Source organism: Heteronotia binoei, chromosome 21 (assembly GCF_032191835.1).
Source record: "Heteronotia binoei isolate CCM8104 ecotype False Entrance Well chromosome 21, APGP_CSIRO_Hbin_v1, whole genome shotgun sequence".
Lineage (NCBI taxonomy): Eukaryota > Metazoa > Chordata > Lepidosauria > Squamata > Gekkonidae > Heteronotia > Heteronotia binoei.
In genome coordinates this window covers 2,568,300-2,585,930 of record NC_083243.1, presented here as the reverse complement: position 1 = coordinate 2,585,930, position 17,631 = coordinate 2,568,300, and the positions used below count along the sequence as shown (strand labels likewise).

At 49.2% G+C, this 17,631-nt stretch overlaps 1 protein-coding gene across 1 annotated transcript in view; it reads right to left on the bottom strand.

The window, feature by feature from the left end:
- PRPF39 (pre-mRNA processing factor 39) overlaps nucleotides 1–17,631 on the bottom strand; it is a 61,065-nt gene that overhangs the window by 29,494 nt on the left and 13,940 nt on the right. Inside the window, exons 3-7 of the mRNA XM_060261998.1 lie at nucleotides 16,015–16,140; nucleotides 15,237–15,355; nucleotides 11,881–12,048; nucleotides 10,000–10,168; nucleotides 5,274–5,381 (exon numbers count right to left, since the gene is read on the bottom strand). Of these exons, the coding sequence (XP_060117981.1) occupies nucleotides 5,274–5,381; nucleotides 10,000–10,168; nucleotides 11,881–12,048; nucleotides 15,237–15,355; nucleotides 16,015–16,140 (690 nt within the window). The remainder of the gene's footprint in view (nucleotides 1–5,273; nucleotides 5,382–9,999; nucleotides 10,169–11,880; nucleotides 12,049–15,236; nucleotides 15,356–16,014; nucleotides 16,141–17,631) is intronic.

Below are 17,631 nucleotides of genomic sequence, written 5' to 3'. Positions count from 1 at the left end.
GTGTTAAGAAGGGGGCCCCCGGTGAAGGGGGGAAGGCATGCAGTTGGATAAGGTGCCAATCCTCCAGGGGTGCCCCAAAGAAGTGCTGAGGTCTCTGTGAAACCCAAGTACAGGGTGGCAGAGGACCTTGAGGCCTGGCCTCATAGCTGGAGAGGGGGATTGGGAGTCCTGTTCCTCTCAATCTGAACCCCTAGACTGAGCAGGTGGTGGCAGCGAGCCCAAGGGGCAGGAGGAGAAATAGCTCCCTCCAGGAGTTGGCGACTCAATAGGGAGCTGACGGGACCGGGTCTGAAGGCAGAATCGGGCCGGTTCTGCCACAGGCCTGATCCAACATGGCTTCTCTTATGTTCTTATGTGATGCAGAGGGACTGGATGGGCCATTGGCCTGATCCAACAGGGCTTCTCTTATGTTCTTATGTGATGCAGAGTGTTGGACTGGATGGGCCATTGGCCTGATCCAACACGGCTTCTCTTATGTGATGCAGAGTGTTGGACTGGAGGGGCCACTGGCCTGATCCAACATGGCTTCTCTTATGTGACACAGAGTGTTGGACTGGATGGGCCATTGGCCTGATCCAACATGGCTTCTCTTATGTTCTTATGTGACTCAGAGTGTTGGACAGGATGGGCTATTGGCCTGATCCAACATGGCTTCTCTTATGTGACTCAGAGTGTTGGACTGGATGTGCCATTGGCCTGATCCAACATGGCTTCTCTTATGTGACTCAGAGTGTTGGACTGGATGGGCCATTGGCCTGATCCAACATGGCTTCTCTTATGTTCTTATGTGATGCAGAGTGTTGGACTGGATGGGCCATTGGCCTGATCCAACACGGCTTCTCTTATGTGATGCAGAGTGTTGGACTGGAGGGGCCACTGGCCTGATCCACCAGGGCTTCTCTTATATTCTTAACTAGATGCAAGGGAATTCCCTGAAACAAGTGAATATTAAAGTATCTTTCAGTGCCAGTTTAGCGCCAGCAAAAATGCTACCAGTGCACAGAAGAACACAGAAATGCATTCATTAAAATAACCTGACTACAGCAGAAATTAGCGTACGAAAGGATCTGAACCCACGCCCAAGTGACTCAGCGTTATCTTCCATCTCCTTGGGACTCTTCAGCACCCACCTGCAGATAGCCTTGCTCCACTGCGGCATTCACCACACTTCAACACTGCCTCTAAGGTCAGCAAGCACACCACCAGGAAGCTTGAGGCAAAATCTGACTGGGATTTCCAGTCTGCTTCACCTGAACAGCCGCAGGATTTATCCACTGGACTCAAGAAGTCCCCAGCAGACGGGAACTATCACGGCACGGCACTGCTGCTGGAGATGGCCAGAGGGAGGCTGCAGGCCCTTGGCGTCATCCTCCTCCCAAAGAGCAAGGCCGTGTGCGACGTTCCTACCACTGCTGCTGCTTTCAGAGGAAGACCAGCCACGTGCTCAGCACTCACAGGAAGAGCAGAACTGACCTACCTCAGCCTGCTGCTAATAGCTGGGCACTCTCCTGAAGCAGCGAGGTGGCTCTGAGACAATGCTCCACTCCCGCATGTGTGGAATTTCTGCCAGTTCCCCATCTCGCAGCAGACTTTCTGCAGGCCCTACCCCCATGCTCATCCCACGGGCCCCCAGCGCCCCCCACCCCCAGCAGGATCTTGAGGAGTCCAGCAGGCAGAGGAAACAGCGAAGGAGCTCCACTCCGTGAGATTACTTTGCCGGGCCCAATCTGGCAGCTAGACACTGGGGAAGAATGTGTCTGTTCTCTGTGTGCAAACTACACTGAACTGGAGCCCAAAAACAAGACAGGAACTCAAAGTGTTGCATGTGACTAGCCTTAGGGAGGCTGAGTGCAGGGCTTTTGGATTTATTGGATGTACATCCTGTCCTATACTCTGAATCTCAGAGCAGTCACAATCCCCTTTATCTCCCCTTGCCAACAGACACCCCGTGAGGAAGGTGGGGCTGAGAGAGCTCTTACAGCAGCTGCCCTTTCAAGGACAACCTCTGCCAGAGCTATGGCTGACCCAAGGCCATTCCAGCAGGTGCAAGTGGAGGAGTGGGGAATCAGACCTGGTTCTCCCAGATAAGAGAGCTACGGCTGACCCAAGGCCATTCCAGCAGCTGCAAGGGGAGGAGTGGGGAATCGAACCGGTTCTCCCAGATAAGAGAGCTCTGGCTGACCCAAGGCCATTCCAGCAGCTGCAAGGGGAGGAGTGGGGAATCAAACCCGGTTCTCTCAGATAAGAGTCTGCACTCTTAACCACGACATCAGACTGGCTTTACAATCTCCTTTCCCTTCTCCCCCCACAACAGACACCCTGTGAGGCAGGTGGGGCTGAGAGACCTCTTACAGCAGCTGCCCTTTCAAGGACAACCTCTGCCAGAGCTGTGGTTGACCCAAGGCCATTCCAGCAGGTGCAAGTGGAGGAGTGGGAGATCAAACCCGGTTCTCCCAGATAAGAGAGCTCTGGCTGACCCAAGGCCATTCCAGCAGCTGCAAGCGGAGGAGTGGGGAATCAAACCCGGTTCTCCCAGATAAGAGTCCGCACGCTTCACCACTACACCAGGGCTTTCTGGTAGGCTTCTGTCCCTTCGCATGTTGGATGTGCTGTGTGCTGCCACAGGCTGCTGGGGTGAGGGAGGGGGGGGGGTCAAGGGCACTCCAGTCCTCCACCCACCCCCACCCCCAACCTACCCAAAAGCATTCAGAGACTACAATCATGGGTTCTATAAGGAGCTCCAACGTCCAGATCTGCTGGCAAGGACAAGCAGACAGGCTTTCATTCTGCCAAGTATTTGAAATTCCTAACTACGTTTCACGTAGAACAGGCTCTGGTTGTTAATCAAACAAAACAAGGCAGAATGTCCAACACTGCACGCCGCAACAAGCCATGCATCTCAGGTATGGAAGCCCGTCCAAAGACCAGCGACCATTTCCCGAGCCTTTCACCAAGTTATACCTCTTGTCCTGTTCCCCTGAGCCCGTTTTGCAGGACCAGGCACGCACACACAACACACTTAAGCGGAACACAGTGGAGGAAAGGCAGCTCTCAGAACTTCTTGCCAACTGCTCCTCCGCCACATCCTCCTAATCGTGCAAACGGAGGGGGCCTCAACTTAGATGTCTCATCTCACTTGCAGCTTTCTAATTTCAAACGCAGTCCAGGATGCTAAATTAAATCTATCATGACACACTTCTCACACACAGCACACAGCCCTGAAGGCAAGACAGCACAATTGGCGTGAGATTCTGAAAACGGAGACATTCTAAGCAGGTCTACTTCAAACTCAACTTAAGGATGCTCAGTGGGGCTTACTCCCAGGAAACTGTGTTTATTAGAGATGATGATGATGACGACATTGGATTTATACCCCGCCCTATACGCTGAATCTCAGAGCAGCTCACAATCACCTTTACCTCCCCCCCACACAAAAGACACTCTGTGAAGTAGGTGGGGCTGAGAGAGCTCTCTTAAAAGCTGCCCTTTCAAGGACAGAGTCTCAGAGCGGCCTACAATCTCCTTTCCCTTTCTCCCCCACAACAGAACCCTGTGAGGTGGGTGGGGCTGGAGAAGGCTCTCACAGCAGCTGCCCTTTCAAGGACAGAGACTCAGAGCGGCCTACAATCTCCTTTCCCTTCCTCCCCCACAACAGACACCCTGTGAGGTGGGTGGGGCTGGAGAGGGCTCTCACAGCAGCTGCTCTTTCAAGGACAGAGTCTCAGAGCAGCCTACAATCTCCTTTCCCTTCCTCCCCCACAACAGACACCCTGTGAGGCGGGTGGGGCTGGAGAGGGCTCTCACAGCAGCTGCCCTTTCAAGGACAGAGTCTCAGAGCGGCCTACAATCTCCTTTCCCTTCCTCCCCCATAACAGACACCCTGTGAGGTGGGTGGGGCTGGAGAGGGCTCTCACAGCAGCTGCCCTTTCAAGGACAGAGTCTCAGAGCAGCCTATAACCTCCTTTATCTTCTCCCCCCCCCCAACAGATACCCTGTGAGGTAGGTGGGGCTGAGAGGGCTCTCACAGCAGCTGCCCTTTCAAGGACAGAGTCTCAGAGCAGCCTACAATTTCCTTTATCTTCTCCCCCCCCAACAGATACCCTGTGAGGTGGGTGGGGCTGAGAGGGCTCTCACAGCAGCTGCCCTTTCAAGGACAGAGTCTCAGAGCGGCCCACAATCTCCTTTCCCTTCCTCCCCCACAACAGACACCCTGTGAGGTGGGTGGGGCTGGAGAGGGCTCTCACAGCAGCTGACCTTTCAAGGACAGAGTCTCAGAGCGGCCCACAATCTCCTTTCCCTTCCTCCCCCACAACAGACACCCTGTGAGGTGGGTGGGGCTGGAGAGGGCTCTCACAGCAGCTGCTCTTTCAAGGACAGAGTCTCAGAGCAGCCTACAATCTCTTTTATCTTCTTCCCCCCCCCAACAGATACCCTGTGAGGTAGGTGGGGCTGAGAGAGCTCTCCCAGAAGCTGCCCTTTCAAGGGCAGAGTTTCTGAGCAGCTTACAATCTCCTATATCTTCTTCCCCCACAACAGACACCCTTGCGACGAGGGTGGGGCTGAGAGAGTTGTGACAGAAGGTGCAATTAAAGAACAGCTCCACAAGAGCTATGGCTGACCCCAGGCCATTCCAGCAGCTGCAAGTGGAGTGGGGAATCAAACCCAGTTCTCCCAGATAAGAGTCCGTGCACTTAACCATTATGCCAAACTGGCTCTCCTGAGAGCTGCTGGGGAAAGATCCCAGAATAAGACCAGGAGCACCTTGGGGGAAAACTGGAGTTTCCAGGTCAAAGTTCCCTTTGTCAGACTGTCAAAAGCTCATACCCTGAAAATCAAAAGCTCATTCCCTGACAATCTTGGCCTCAAAGGTGCTACTGAACACAAATTTGTTCTATTGCAGACCAACACAGTGCCCTCAGAAACTGCTCTGAACAGAAGCTCTGGCCAAAGATCTCTGGAAACACACACACCCCCCCAACTGCATGGAACAGATGCTTATTTTGTGCACACAGAAGGTCATCAAGCCTAAACAATCAGTAAGGCCACAAAAGTCAAAGGTACGCTAGCCCCAAGTCTGCAATGACAGGCAAGAGTTCAGGGCCCAGACCTGCGGCACCTTCCTTTGTGCCCCCTCAGCACAGCAACTGCAGGTCGGGCAGTGCCCCACTGGCTCGGCTCGGCTCACACGGTCACCTCCCTCTAACGCAAGAAGCTCAAGCCAGTTAAAAAAACAGATGCTACTGCTGCTGAAAAGAAGATTTAAGGACACTCACTCCTTCTTCGAAGGTCCACCGCTTGCTCACTTCGTGCTCATTGTGATTGAACATTTCCTGATGAATCTCAATGATTCTGTGGCGCATGTTTTCTATTTCAGTGATTAGCTGCCGGGACACAAAAGGGAAAGCCGTTAACAAAATCCGAGTTGAGAACAGGCTTCTGCCGGACAGCACAACTCTTACACCAGCAAACACGCTGTGAAAGCTGTGGGCCAGTCAGCTCCAGCTGAGAGAGCTACTGTCAGTCAGACTGGCCAACACTTCAGATGGAAAAAAAATAATTGAAGCTATAAGGATAGATATCTGGGGGAGGGGGGGGGAACAAATAAACACGCTTATTTTCCTACAAAACTGAAACTTCATGTACTAATTTTGCATAATATGCATAATTTACTCCCTAGCGGGTATGTAAAACGGCACTTTTTGCCTTATTTGGGGGCAAAAGGCATTAATATTTTTAATTCCTCCACAACACAGAAGTCTTGCCTTTTGTGTTGTGGGGGAATTAGAAGTATTGCTTTTGGTTTCTGTAGGAAGAATTGCAGGTGTGCCCAGTACTTGCGGGAAAGCTGCAGTTGCTGTACCCTATGCGACATCAGCACACGTATCTTAATTGTTTGCCGTTTGAGAGGCAGGAAAAAAATAAGACTTCAAGACAGAAACAAAGCCTGTAATAAACAAAACCAACTCTCAGGAGGTCCAGCAGCACCAGCATATCTGGATATCAAGTTAAACTTGAGAGCACTGCAATGATTAATAATGTATTACCATTAAATACATCAATTGTTGCCCAAATTATTTTACGTTTAAAGCCTTGAAAATGTCCTACACGTCTACTGTACATGTAGGGATTATCCAAGAGCGACGTGTGGCCCCAGTCTGCAGACAACTAAACATGTGGATTAATGCCACACCAACACTAAACTGACTTTCCTGGAAATCCGGGGGACCCCGGAAGGTTTGCAAAAAAATCTGAAACCTTTAAGGAAAAAAAAAACAATGGGGTTTAAATAATCCCCAATTTTAAAAAAAGCATTTACTGAGAATGTGCAGACAACGCATGGACTGTGACCACAGTGGATTATTAGCCACGGTATATATATATATATATATATATATATATGTATGTGTGTGTGTACATATACTGGTCACTGTGTGACACAGAGTGTTGGACTGGATGGGCCACTGGCATGATCCAACAGGGCTTCCGTTATGTTCTTATGAGACACAGAGTGTTGGACTGGATGGGCCATTGGCCTGATCCAGTGTGGCTTCTCTTATGTTCTTATGAGACACAGAGTGTTGGACTGGATGGGCCACTGGCCTGATCCAACATGGCTTCTCTTATGTTCTTCTGTGACACAGAGTGTTGGACTGGATGGGTCACTGGCCTGATCCAACAGGGCTTCTCTTATGTTCTTCTGTGACACAGAGTGTTGGACTGGATGGGCCATTGGCCTGATCCAACATGGCTTCTCTTATGTTCTTATGTGACACAGAGTGTTGGACTGGATGGGCCATTGGCCTGATCCAACATGGCTTCTCTTATGTTCTTATGTGACACAGAGTGTTGGACTGGATGGGCCACTGGCCTGATCAAACATGGCTTCCATTATGTTCTTATGAGACACAGAGTGTTGGACTGGATGGGTCACTGGCCTGATCCAACAGGGCTTCCCTTATGTTCTTATGTGACACAGAGTGTTGGACTGGATGGGTCACTGGCCTGATCCAACAGGGCTTCCCTTATGTTCTTATGACACACAGAGTGTTGGACTGGATGGGCCACTGGCCTGATCCAACATGTTTTCTCTTATGTTCTTATGTGACACAGAGTGTTGGACTGGATGGGTCACTGGCCTGATCCAACAGGGCTTCCCTTATGTTCTTATGAGACGCAGAGTGTTGGACTGGATGGGCCATTGGCCTGATCCAACATGGCTTCTCTTATGTTCTTATGTGACACAGAGTGTTGGACTGGATGGGCCACTGGCCTGATCCAACATGGCTTCTCTTATGTTCTTATGTGATACTGAGTGTTGGACTGGAGGGGCCACTGGCCTGATCCAACAGGGCTTCTCTTATGTTCTTATGTGACACAGCGTGTTGGACTGGATGGGCCATTGGCCTGATCCAACAAGGCTTCTCTTATGTGACAGAGTGTTGGACTGGATGGGCCACTGGCCTGATCCAACATGGCTTCTCTTATGTTCTTATGTGATACTGAGTGTTGGACTGGAGGGGCCACTGGCCTGATCCAACAGGGCTTCTCTTATGTTCTTATGTGACACAGCGTGTTGGACTGGATGGGCCATTGGCCTGATCCAACAAGGCTTCTCTTATGTGACAGAGTGTTGGACTGGAGGGGCCACTGGCCTGATCCAACAGGGCTTCTCTTATGTTCTTATGTGACACAGAGTGTTGGACTGGATGGGCCATTGGCCTGATCCAACAGGGCTTCTCTTATGTTCTTATGTGTGACACAGAGTGTTGGACTGGATGGGCCATTGGCCTGATCCAACATGGCTTCTCTTATGTTCTTATGTGACACAGAGTGTTGGACTGGAGGGGCCATTGGCCTGATCCAACATGGCTTCTCTTATGTTCTTATGGATGCTAGGGGCCATGACAGTTCCTAGACACGGCTGTCACCAGTCTCACAGGGTGGGGCTTTGAGCCACGCTGAACTTGGCGAGGGGGAGTGGATGGGATTTCTTGAGAGTTTCACAGCCCCCCCACCTGTCGCTTTCCAATGCTGCTGACTGCCATATAAAAAACTCTTATTGCACATTCTGAGTAAAAGCTTGCCATTCATTTCACTATTCCCAAAAAGATTAGCTACATATTTCAGCGCTCTCCAATATTTAATTTAACTTAATTTTCGATTTATGCCCCGCCCTATCCCGCAAGCGGGCTCTGGGCGGCTTACAACATTAAGGAACTTTACAAAGCGTTAAATGAACTACATCCAAACTAGAAATCTCATCATTACAGAATTAACAAACAACATCACTGGCAACAAGTCATAGACCACATATGGGCTGGTAACGTTCAGCATAACGTAAGCACAGCTGCTGGGGGGAGCGATGACTTCAGGGGACACCGGCTGGATCAATTAAAATCCAGGCGGAAGAGCTCCACCTTACAGGCCCTGCGAAACTTAGATAAGTCCCGCAGTGCTCTCCAACATTTCCCAGTTTTTTCTACAAGAATGAACAAAACACTTTTAAACGAGATTTCCACCTTACTTTTCATTTCTAAAAGGGCGGGGGGATATTTCATAGGCTTTTCACCCAGTGCCCCCCCCCCATATTTCCCAACAGAAAAACTGTTTAAAAGGTCCTCAGAAAAACCCTGTTTTTTCCTCTCAATGTTCCCCAGACCTTCATATCCCTAGACAAGGTCCAGACCGCTGGTCCGTAAATGTAGTTCTCGATAGGAAGTGCTCCTATTCCACTTTAACACAGATCTGTCCCTCCCCAGGGTCCCCTTCTGTGGCCCCAGAAGGTGGGACCAGAACCAATAGGTTGAAATTAAACCAAAAGAATTTCTGGCTCAACATCAAGGAGAACTTCCTGTGAATTTAGGGGGAGGTGTTTGTGAGTTTCCTGCATTGTGCAGGGGGTTGGACTAGATGACCTTGGAGGTCCCTTCCAACTCTAGGATTCTATGACTGTTAGAGCAGAACAGTGGAACAGGCTTCCTCCTTGGGAGGTGGTGGGCTCTCCTTCCTTGGAGGTTTTTAAACAGAGGCTAGATGGCCATCTGACAGCAATGAAGATCCTGTGAATTTAGGGGGAGGTATTGGTGAGTTTCCTGCATTGTGCCAAGGGGTTGGGCTAGATGACCCTGGAGGTCCCTTCCAACTCTAGAATTCTATGATTCTAACTTCCTGACCATTAGTGCGATTCCTCAGTGGAACAGGCTTCCTCCTCGGGAGGTGGTGGGCTCTCCTTCCTTGGAGGTTTTTAAACAGAGGCTAGATGGCCATCTGACAGCAATGAGGATCCTGTGAATTTAGGGGGAGGTATTGGTGAGTTTCCTGCATTGTGTAGGGGGTTGGACTAGATGACCCTGGAGGTCCTTTCCAAGATTCTATGATTCTATGACTGTTAGAGGAGCGGTTTCTCAGTGGAACAGGCTTCCTTGGGAGGTGGTGGGCTCTCCTTCCTTGGAGGTTTTTAGACAAAGGCTAGATGGCCATCTGACAGCAATGAATATCCTGTGAATTTAGGGGGAGGTATTTGTGGGTTTCCTGCATTGTGAAGGGGGTTGGACTAGATGACCCTGGAGGTCCCTTCCAACTCTAGGATTCAATGATTCTATGGATCTAAATTTTTACACTTTACCAAGAGAACTCCCAAAGATCAGATGCTTGTCTGATTCTATAGCATCTTTTGAGCCTGATCGAAATCCTCAGGAAATTCCTACCTTGAACTGCCATCATCAAATGAAATTTCAGAGAGACCCCCATTTAAAAAAACCACAGGGGATTATAGAGACCATGTTGGTGACGGACAAAACAGGGAGCAGTTTTACAGTCAGACAGCAAGAAGCAGCTGCTGGCAAACGCTCAACACATGAAAGCCGGTGCAGACACGCCTATGTTTCCAGATAACATTGGTCTATGGAATATAATCTCAAGAAGCATTCGTCGCAAAGGAAGATCTGTTGCATCTCTGTCATTTTCTGAGATCCAGACAGGGGAGGAGCTCATGAGTACCTTAGCAGGGTCTGTTATATCTTCTGTTCCAGAAGGGAGGTCATCTCCGGGGGGTGGGTCCTCCCCACGGTGGCTGTTGGCAGAAGAAGCCAATTCCCTTCGCAGCTGAACGAACTGTTCAGTGGTCAGAATGTCCCGGGGCACGTTGTTCTGGACATGCTCTTTGAACCTGCAATGCCGCAAGGCAAGGGGAGAGAAGAGACAGTCACGCTAGTAGTAGCTGCTTGCTGAAATATATTGCGATAAGCACAGCACGCTTGCCAGAGATCTCTTAAGGAATCCGGGAGACACCATCCGCACCAGTCTGGACGTGCTTCAATGAACAGAACACATGCTTGGTGAGCTCAAACAGGAAGGAGCAGCTGTTTTAAGATCCGGCATTCTGCTACAATTTCCCCCTTTTCTACCGGAAAACAATTGATTTCCCATCCATTTCTCTCGTTCTGCATGGATTCTCGTGATTCTTAGAGGAATCAAAAAGACCGTCTCATTTTTACGTTTTGTGAGAAATAAGGCCAATACGCAAAGACAAAATGGGACAGTTATAGTCTTTTGGCCTGGAGTAGAAGACCCTGAGGACCTATTTGCCCATTCCATTTTCAGAGTTTAGTGTGGACGGGGAGCCAGCACCAGCCTCTGCCTTGAAGGCAGCCCCACTCTACTGAGTCGAGAACTCAGCCAGAATTCACCAGGTTTAAATCTCGGACGACCTGAAAGCATTTAAGGCATCCTTATGAAGATTATGTGTTTTAACACGACAGCCTTCAGTCAGCCCCTGAGAGCTCCTCTGCACAGGCCCTGAAAGCGCCTGAGTTTAAACACTTACTCCAAGGTGGAACCGCGGCTAGAAAACGAAAGAAACTTCTCATGCGAACAGCAGTGATTGTGCTATGGTTTGTCAAGTCTGTACAAGGCCTCTTTGTTTCGTTTTAGAAAAGAGTCACAGTCCTGACAAGAATTACAACCCAGCAAAAATTTTAACTTCACTTCAGAAATAACTAAATGCAAGAGCTGTCTCACGACAGACTCAGCTGCCCAAGAGAAGCTGCAGGAGGATCAAGTCCCTTGGAGGAATCCTGAAGAAGACAAGGGGAGTTTCCAGGATGCTCAAGGAACAGGATTCAGGGTAGAGCCACTTTCCATTGAAAGGCCAAATTTAAATATCCAGACAGACCTGTGAGACTGGAAATGGAGTAACAGCATACAATGCCTGTAACTGGCAAGGGCTCATCACCACATTTTATTAATCTGTCACTGACTGCTTCAGAGTGGTGATTTCTCAGGTCTTTCTCAGGAGGACAACTTCTTCATGGGGAGTTGCATTTGGAAGGGAGGGAGGGAGAAGGAAGGAAGGAGAGGGAGAGAGAGAGAGAAAGAGAGAGAGATAGAGAAAAAGAGAGAGAGAGAGAGAGAGAAAGAAAGACAGAGAGAGAGAGAAAGAGAGAGAGAGAAAGAGAGAGAAAGAGAGAGAGAAAGAGAGAGAGAAGAGAGAGAGAAGAGAAGAGAGAAAGAGAGAAAGATGAGAAAGAGAGAAAGAGAGAAAGAGAGAAAGAGAGAAAGAGAGAAAGAGAGAGAAGAAAGAAAGAAGAAAGAAAGAAAGAAAGAAAGAAAGAAAGAGAAGAAAGAAAGAAAGAGAGGGAGGGAGGGAGGGAGGGAGGGAGGGAGGAAGGAAGGAAGGAAGGAAGGAAGGAAGGAAGGAAGGAAGGAAGGAAGGAAGGAAGGAAGGAAGGAAGGAAGGAAGGAAGGAAGGAAGGAAGGAAGGAAGGAAGGAAGGAAGGAAGGAAGGCAGGAAGGCAGGCAGGCACCTGGTCATAGTTTTCACTAGAAAACTGACACACAACAGCAACATTGGTTGAATGATGGTAGTCTTGGGGCTCTTACCTTTGGAAATGATGGCTGTAAAGCTGAGTTGGAATCCCTAGAATGCGTTCAAAGACGGCTGTAACTGCCTTCAGGTTACCTTGTTCGTTTTCCCAGTTGACATACATCTCCCAGAGTTTATCAGAGCGGAAATCTGTTCCTGCAGCTAACACGGCATGCTCGTAGGTCCTGGGACGTCAATAATTGATGTGATCACAGAAATGGCTTATCGTTGCAGAACCCCACCCAGAAGCATCTCTTGCAACCTCTTCTCTCTCTCAAAGCAAGACACAGCAAAGTTACAACACCCACTGAGAAATTTCACACCTGCTTAAGCAGGAACCACAGTTTTTCCTGGGACAAGATTCGAGTCCAGCAGCACGTCAGGGCTCAACAAGATTTCGGGGGTATTAAGTGACTCTCGAAAGCCTATCCCCTCTCCCTAAAAAAAAAAAAATCTCTTTGGTCTCCGAGGTGCTAGAGGGCTAGAATCCAGCTGTTCTTCTGTAGACCAACAGAACTACCCTCTGAAACTATCCTTAAGAATGATAACATTTGAAAGAACACGTGAAGCCACCTTCTACTGCAGAGGTGGCCAAACTGTGGCTTGGGAGCCACATGTGGCTCTTTCACACATATGGTGTGGCTCTCAAAGCCCCCACTGCCCCTTTGGCCAGCTTGGAAAAAGGCATTTGTCTCTGTAAATCACTTGTCAAGCCGAGCCGGCCAATGGTTTGGAGAATGCATTTAAAGATAAAGTTGCTTTCTTTCCATCTCTCCTTCCAACCAACCTTCCCCCATCTAGCTATTTCCTTCCTTCCTTCAAACATCTGATGTTCATGTCTTTCAGCTCTCAAACATCCGGTGTTTATTCCATGTGGCTCTTACATTAAGCAAGTTTGGTCACCCTTGTTCTACTGAATCAGACCATCAAAGCCAGAATAGTCTACTCAGACCAGCAGCAGCTCTCTAGGGTCTCAGGCAGGGGTCTTTCATGTCACCTGCTAAACTGATCCTTTCATCCGGAGATGCCGGGGATTCAACCTGTGATCCTCTGCATGCAAAGCGGATGCTCTACCACTGAGCTGCAAGCCTTTCCCTCAGAAGCCATATTATGCTGCGAAATTACACCATGCTGTATTATTTGGGGAAGGGAGGAGAAATAAGAACACCCCAAGGTAGTTTTTCCTTCCAAACTGGATCTAGAACAAGTCGGTCTTTGCATTTCAGAGTAGAGCCACGTCCGTCTTCCTCACCAATGCAAGAGGCAATTGAAGCTGGCACAATTCAGCTGATGAAGACATCGATCAATGGATAGCATAGAATGTTCCCCAGTAAGGACAGATTTTGAACTTTTTAAAAAAGCCATTTTGGTTCTCATTTAATAGTGGAACAGACCATCTATTTAGCAGATTTACTGATCTATTTTCAGCTATAATTGCTCCCCAAGGCAATTCAAAATATCAGACAAAAAGTATGTCTGAAAACCTTAAAACAACTGTAGTGCCTGCAAAAGGTGTCGCTTTTCAACCAATTCTCTGTTTTTCCCATTTCCAAAAGAGTGAAAAGGTAAGTACTATGTATAATTTTATAATTTTATTGTACTGTATTCATATGCTGTGAGCCGCCCTGAGCCTGCCCTTGCGGGGAGGGCGGGATACAAGTAAAAAGTATTATTATTATCAGATGTCCCTTCACAATGACTGGCAACACAATAATTTAAGAAAACCTCTCTCATGACTGAGGTGGGAAAAGATAGCTATGTGAAACCAGCAAGGATAAGCACAATACAATTGGTTTGAACCCAGATCGTGAATCGACTAAACACATTTTTCACAGCTGAGCCGCTTCCTCGCAAACTAGTGAAGAGTGCACATACGAAACATCTTTCTCATTAACATTTGTGAGAGGAAGTATTAATAATAATAATAACTTTATTTTTATATCCCGCCCTCCCCCGCCGAGGCGGGCTCAGGGCGGCTAACAGACATGGAGATCCCATGATTCATGTAAAACAATGTAAACAATTTTAAATATATCAATTGCATAATAAATTATTTAGAATAGATAAAATGTATAAAATGGGTGCTAAAAAACTGTAATCATAATATCCACAAGATGGCTAGATGTCCACACGTCAGATTAATCGGGTTCTATCTCGAAAGCAAGCTGGAAAAGAAATGTTTTGCAAGCCCTGCGGAACTGGTTCAGGTCCCGCAGGGCTCGCACCATCTCCGGAAGGTGGTTCCACCAACGAGGGGCCATCACCGAGAAGGCCTGCTCCCTAGTAGCCTTCAACCTAGCATCTCTTGGCCCAGGGATTGTTAGTAAGTTCTGAGAGCTAGATCTCAGTGCTCTCTGGGGCACATATGGGGAGAGGCGGTCCCTTAGGTAGGCAGGTCCTCGGCCATATAGGGCCATAAGGGCTGTCCTATTTGGACACCTCTTTGTTGAAAAGACTGGCATTTCTACAGGCAAGCCATAAAAAGATCTCCACTGAGGTGTGATGTACTACTAGGTACAGAATGTGTTTAAACATTTCACACATATTGCGTGTGTATATATATATTCTTCCCCCTTGATTGTTCTTAACCAGTTTCTCCATTTCCCAAAACAGGAAGAGAAGTCAAGCGGGAAATAGGTAAGAACACTGCTGGTGAGAGTAAAGAACGGAGGTGCGAATCCAGGCCACGACGACTTAAGCAGCCTGTTCAACTAGAATCGCTTCTTCATGCGACTGTGCTGAACCCTCAACAGAACGATGGCCACACATACATCCCACCTGGACTTAACAGGGACATGGGGTTCTTGTCTCACGTCAGATTTTACTTTTCTGCCCCCAAGCATGTCTCCCCTGCTTTAACCAAGCTGATTACATTTTGCATTGGTACCTTTGCATCCCCACTCCATTCTCTGCAACACCTTTCTCGCCCTTCAGGCTGGGATATAAAGACTCAGAGAGCTAGTCTCGCCTAGTGGTTAAGTGTGGGGATCCTTATCTGGGAGAACCGGGTTTGATTCCCCACTCCTCCACTTGCAGCTGCTGGAATGGCCCTGGGTTAGCCATAGCTCTCGTAGGAGTTGACTTTGAAAGGGCAGCTTCTGGGAGAGCTCTCTCAGCCCCACCCACCACACAGGGTGTCTGTTGTGGGGGAGGAAGGGAAAGGAGACTGCAAGCCGCTCTGAGACTCTGAATCAGAGAGAAGGGTGGGGTATAAATCCAATATCTTCTTCTTCCATTCCTACTTGTATCTGATGAACACCCCCCCACACACACTTTTCAAAGAAACCTTGTTGGTCGAATATACAACCGGACTTGAATCGAGCTCTCCACAGCATTCCATCCAACGGAGCTCATGTGGCATCCACTTACTTACCCCCGAATGGTCCCAACAGTTTCAGGGTCACCAGAGTCCAGAGTCTCCTTGAGGAAATTTATGTAATGGATCCAGAGATCGACACTAAGAGGTATGGCCTGGAGCCCTCTCCGATACACCTACAAAGAAAACACCGACAAGCTGTCCTTGGAGTCGCCACTTGGGGTCCTAAGAGAGCGGCAACACTGCGTTATCCGGAGAACCTTAAGAAATACTAAATGTACTGGAATTTTGTTTTAAATAATCTACCATTACCATTTGGGTGGAGGTTGGCTAGAACATGGCAATGTTGTGATCTCCACGTGCGGAGTCTTGATCTTCAAAGCGCAGCGGGGTCCCTGCGTCTGACCAGGCTGTGTGGGCGGGCTTTGGGGTACAGACCATAGGGCACAGACCCTTTAGAGCACCAATGACAGCGTCTGACCAAAAATGCAATAAGACGTAGGCAATTGTGACCAGCAAACCAACCACAGCGTTATGAATTTTGAGAAATAATAAAAAATGTAGATAACGTGACAGAAAAAGCCCTGCCCTACTTGTTAAGCTGTAATGCAGTGTAATGCAGACGCTTGCACTGCAAAGCTTGACAAACTTTGTGGTAGAGGGTTAACGCACCTGCCAACAAAGAGAGAAGATATTAGCTCCAAACGCCACGAGGAGGGACAAGCGCAAACAGAAAGCCCTGTACGGCTGGCCAAAAGCTGGCAGGAATTATCAGGAGTGGGCTGGTCGCCTTTTGCCTTAAAGGACCCAAGAGGAAACGTCCGCCGCTACATACCTCATCCGACTGCTTCATGTTGCTGTGCCGCTTTTCAAGGTCCGCGTATTTTTTCCAATAGCCGTAACAATACGGGTAGTGGGTGAAAAAACTGTCAAAGGCTTTCCTGGCAGCTAGCAGGTGGTTCTGGGAGAAAAAGACAGTCCAATTTCAGTGAGTTTGAACTTTGCAAAGAGCTCTCTGAAGAAAAGCCAGCTGATGCTTTGCCCTACCTTGGACTCTGTCTAGAGGTAAGAAGAAGAAGATTGCAGATTTATACCCCGCCCTTCTCTCTGAATTAGAGAGGCTTATAATTTCCTATATCATCTCCTCCCACAACAGACACCCTGTGAGGTGGTGGGGCTGAGAGGGCTCTCACAGCAGCTGCCCTTTCAAGGACAACTCCTGCCAGAGTTATGGTTGACCCGAGGCCATTCCAGCAGGTGCAAGTGGAGGAGTGGGGAATCAAACCCGGTTCTCCCAGATAAGAGAGCTCTGGCTGACCCAAGGCCATTCCAGCAGCTGCAAGTGGAGGAGTGGGGAATCAAACCCGGTTCTCCCAGATAAGAGAGCTCTGGCTGACCCAAGGCCATTCAAGCAGCTGCAAGTGGAGGAGTGGGGAATCAAACCTGGTTCTCCCAGATAAGAGAGCTCTGGCTGACCCACGGCCATTCCAGCAGGTGCAAGTGGAGGTGGGGGGAATCAAACCCGATTCTCCCAGATAAGAGAGCTCTGGCTGACCCAAGGCCTTTCCAGCAGGTGCAAGTGGAGGAGTGGGGAATCAAACCTGGTTCTCCCAGATAAGAGAGCTCTGGCTGACCCACGGCCATTCCAGCAGGTGCAAGTGGAGGAGTGGGGAATCAAACCCGATTCTCCCAGATAAGAGAGCTCTGGCTGACCCAAGGCCATTCCAGCAGGTGCAAGTGGAGGAGTGGGGGAATCAAACCCGGTTCTCCCAGATAAGAGAGCTCTGGCTGACCCAAGGCCATTCAAGAAGCTGCAAGTGGAGGAGTGGGGAATCAAACCTGGTTCTCCCAGATAAGAGAGCTCTGGCTGACCCACGGCCATTCCAGCAGGTGCAAGTGGAGGAGTGGGGAATCAAACCCGGTTCTCCCAGATAAGAGAGCTCTGGCTGACCCACGGCCATTCCAGCAGGTGCAAGTGGAGGAGTGGGGGAATCAAACCCGGTTCTCCCAGATAAGAGAGCTCTGGCTGACCCAAGGCCATTCAAGCAGCTGCAAGTGGAGGAGTGGGGAATCAAACCTGGTTCTCCCAGATAAGAGAGCTCTGGCTGACCCAAGGCCATTCCAGCAGCTGCAGGTGGAGGAGTGGGGAATCAAACCTGGTTCTCCCAGATAAGAGAGCTCTGGGTGACCCAAGGCCATTCCAGCAGGTGCAAGTGGAGGAGTGGGAAATCAAACCCGGTTCTCCCAGATAAGAGAGCTCTGGCTGACCCAAGGCCATTCCAGCAGGTGCAAGTGAAGGAGTGGGGAATCAAACCCTGTTCTCCCAGATAAGAGAGCTCTGGCTGACCCAAGGCCAGAGAACCAGGGGGAGAACCGGGTTTGATTCCCCACTCCTCCACTTGCACCTGCTGGAATGGCCGTGGGTCAGCCATAGCTCTGGCAGAGGTTGTCC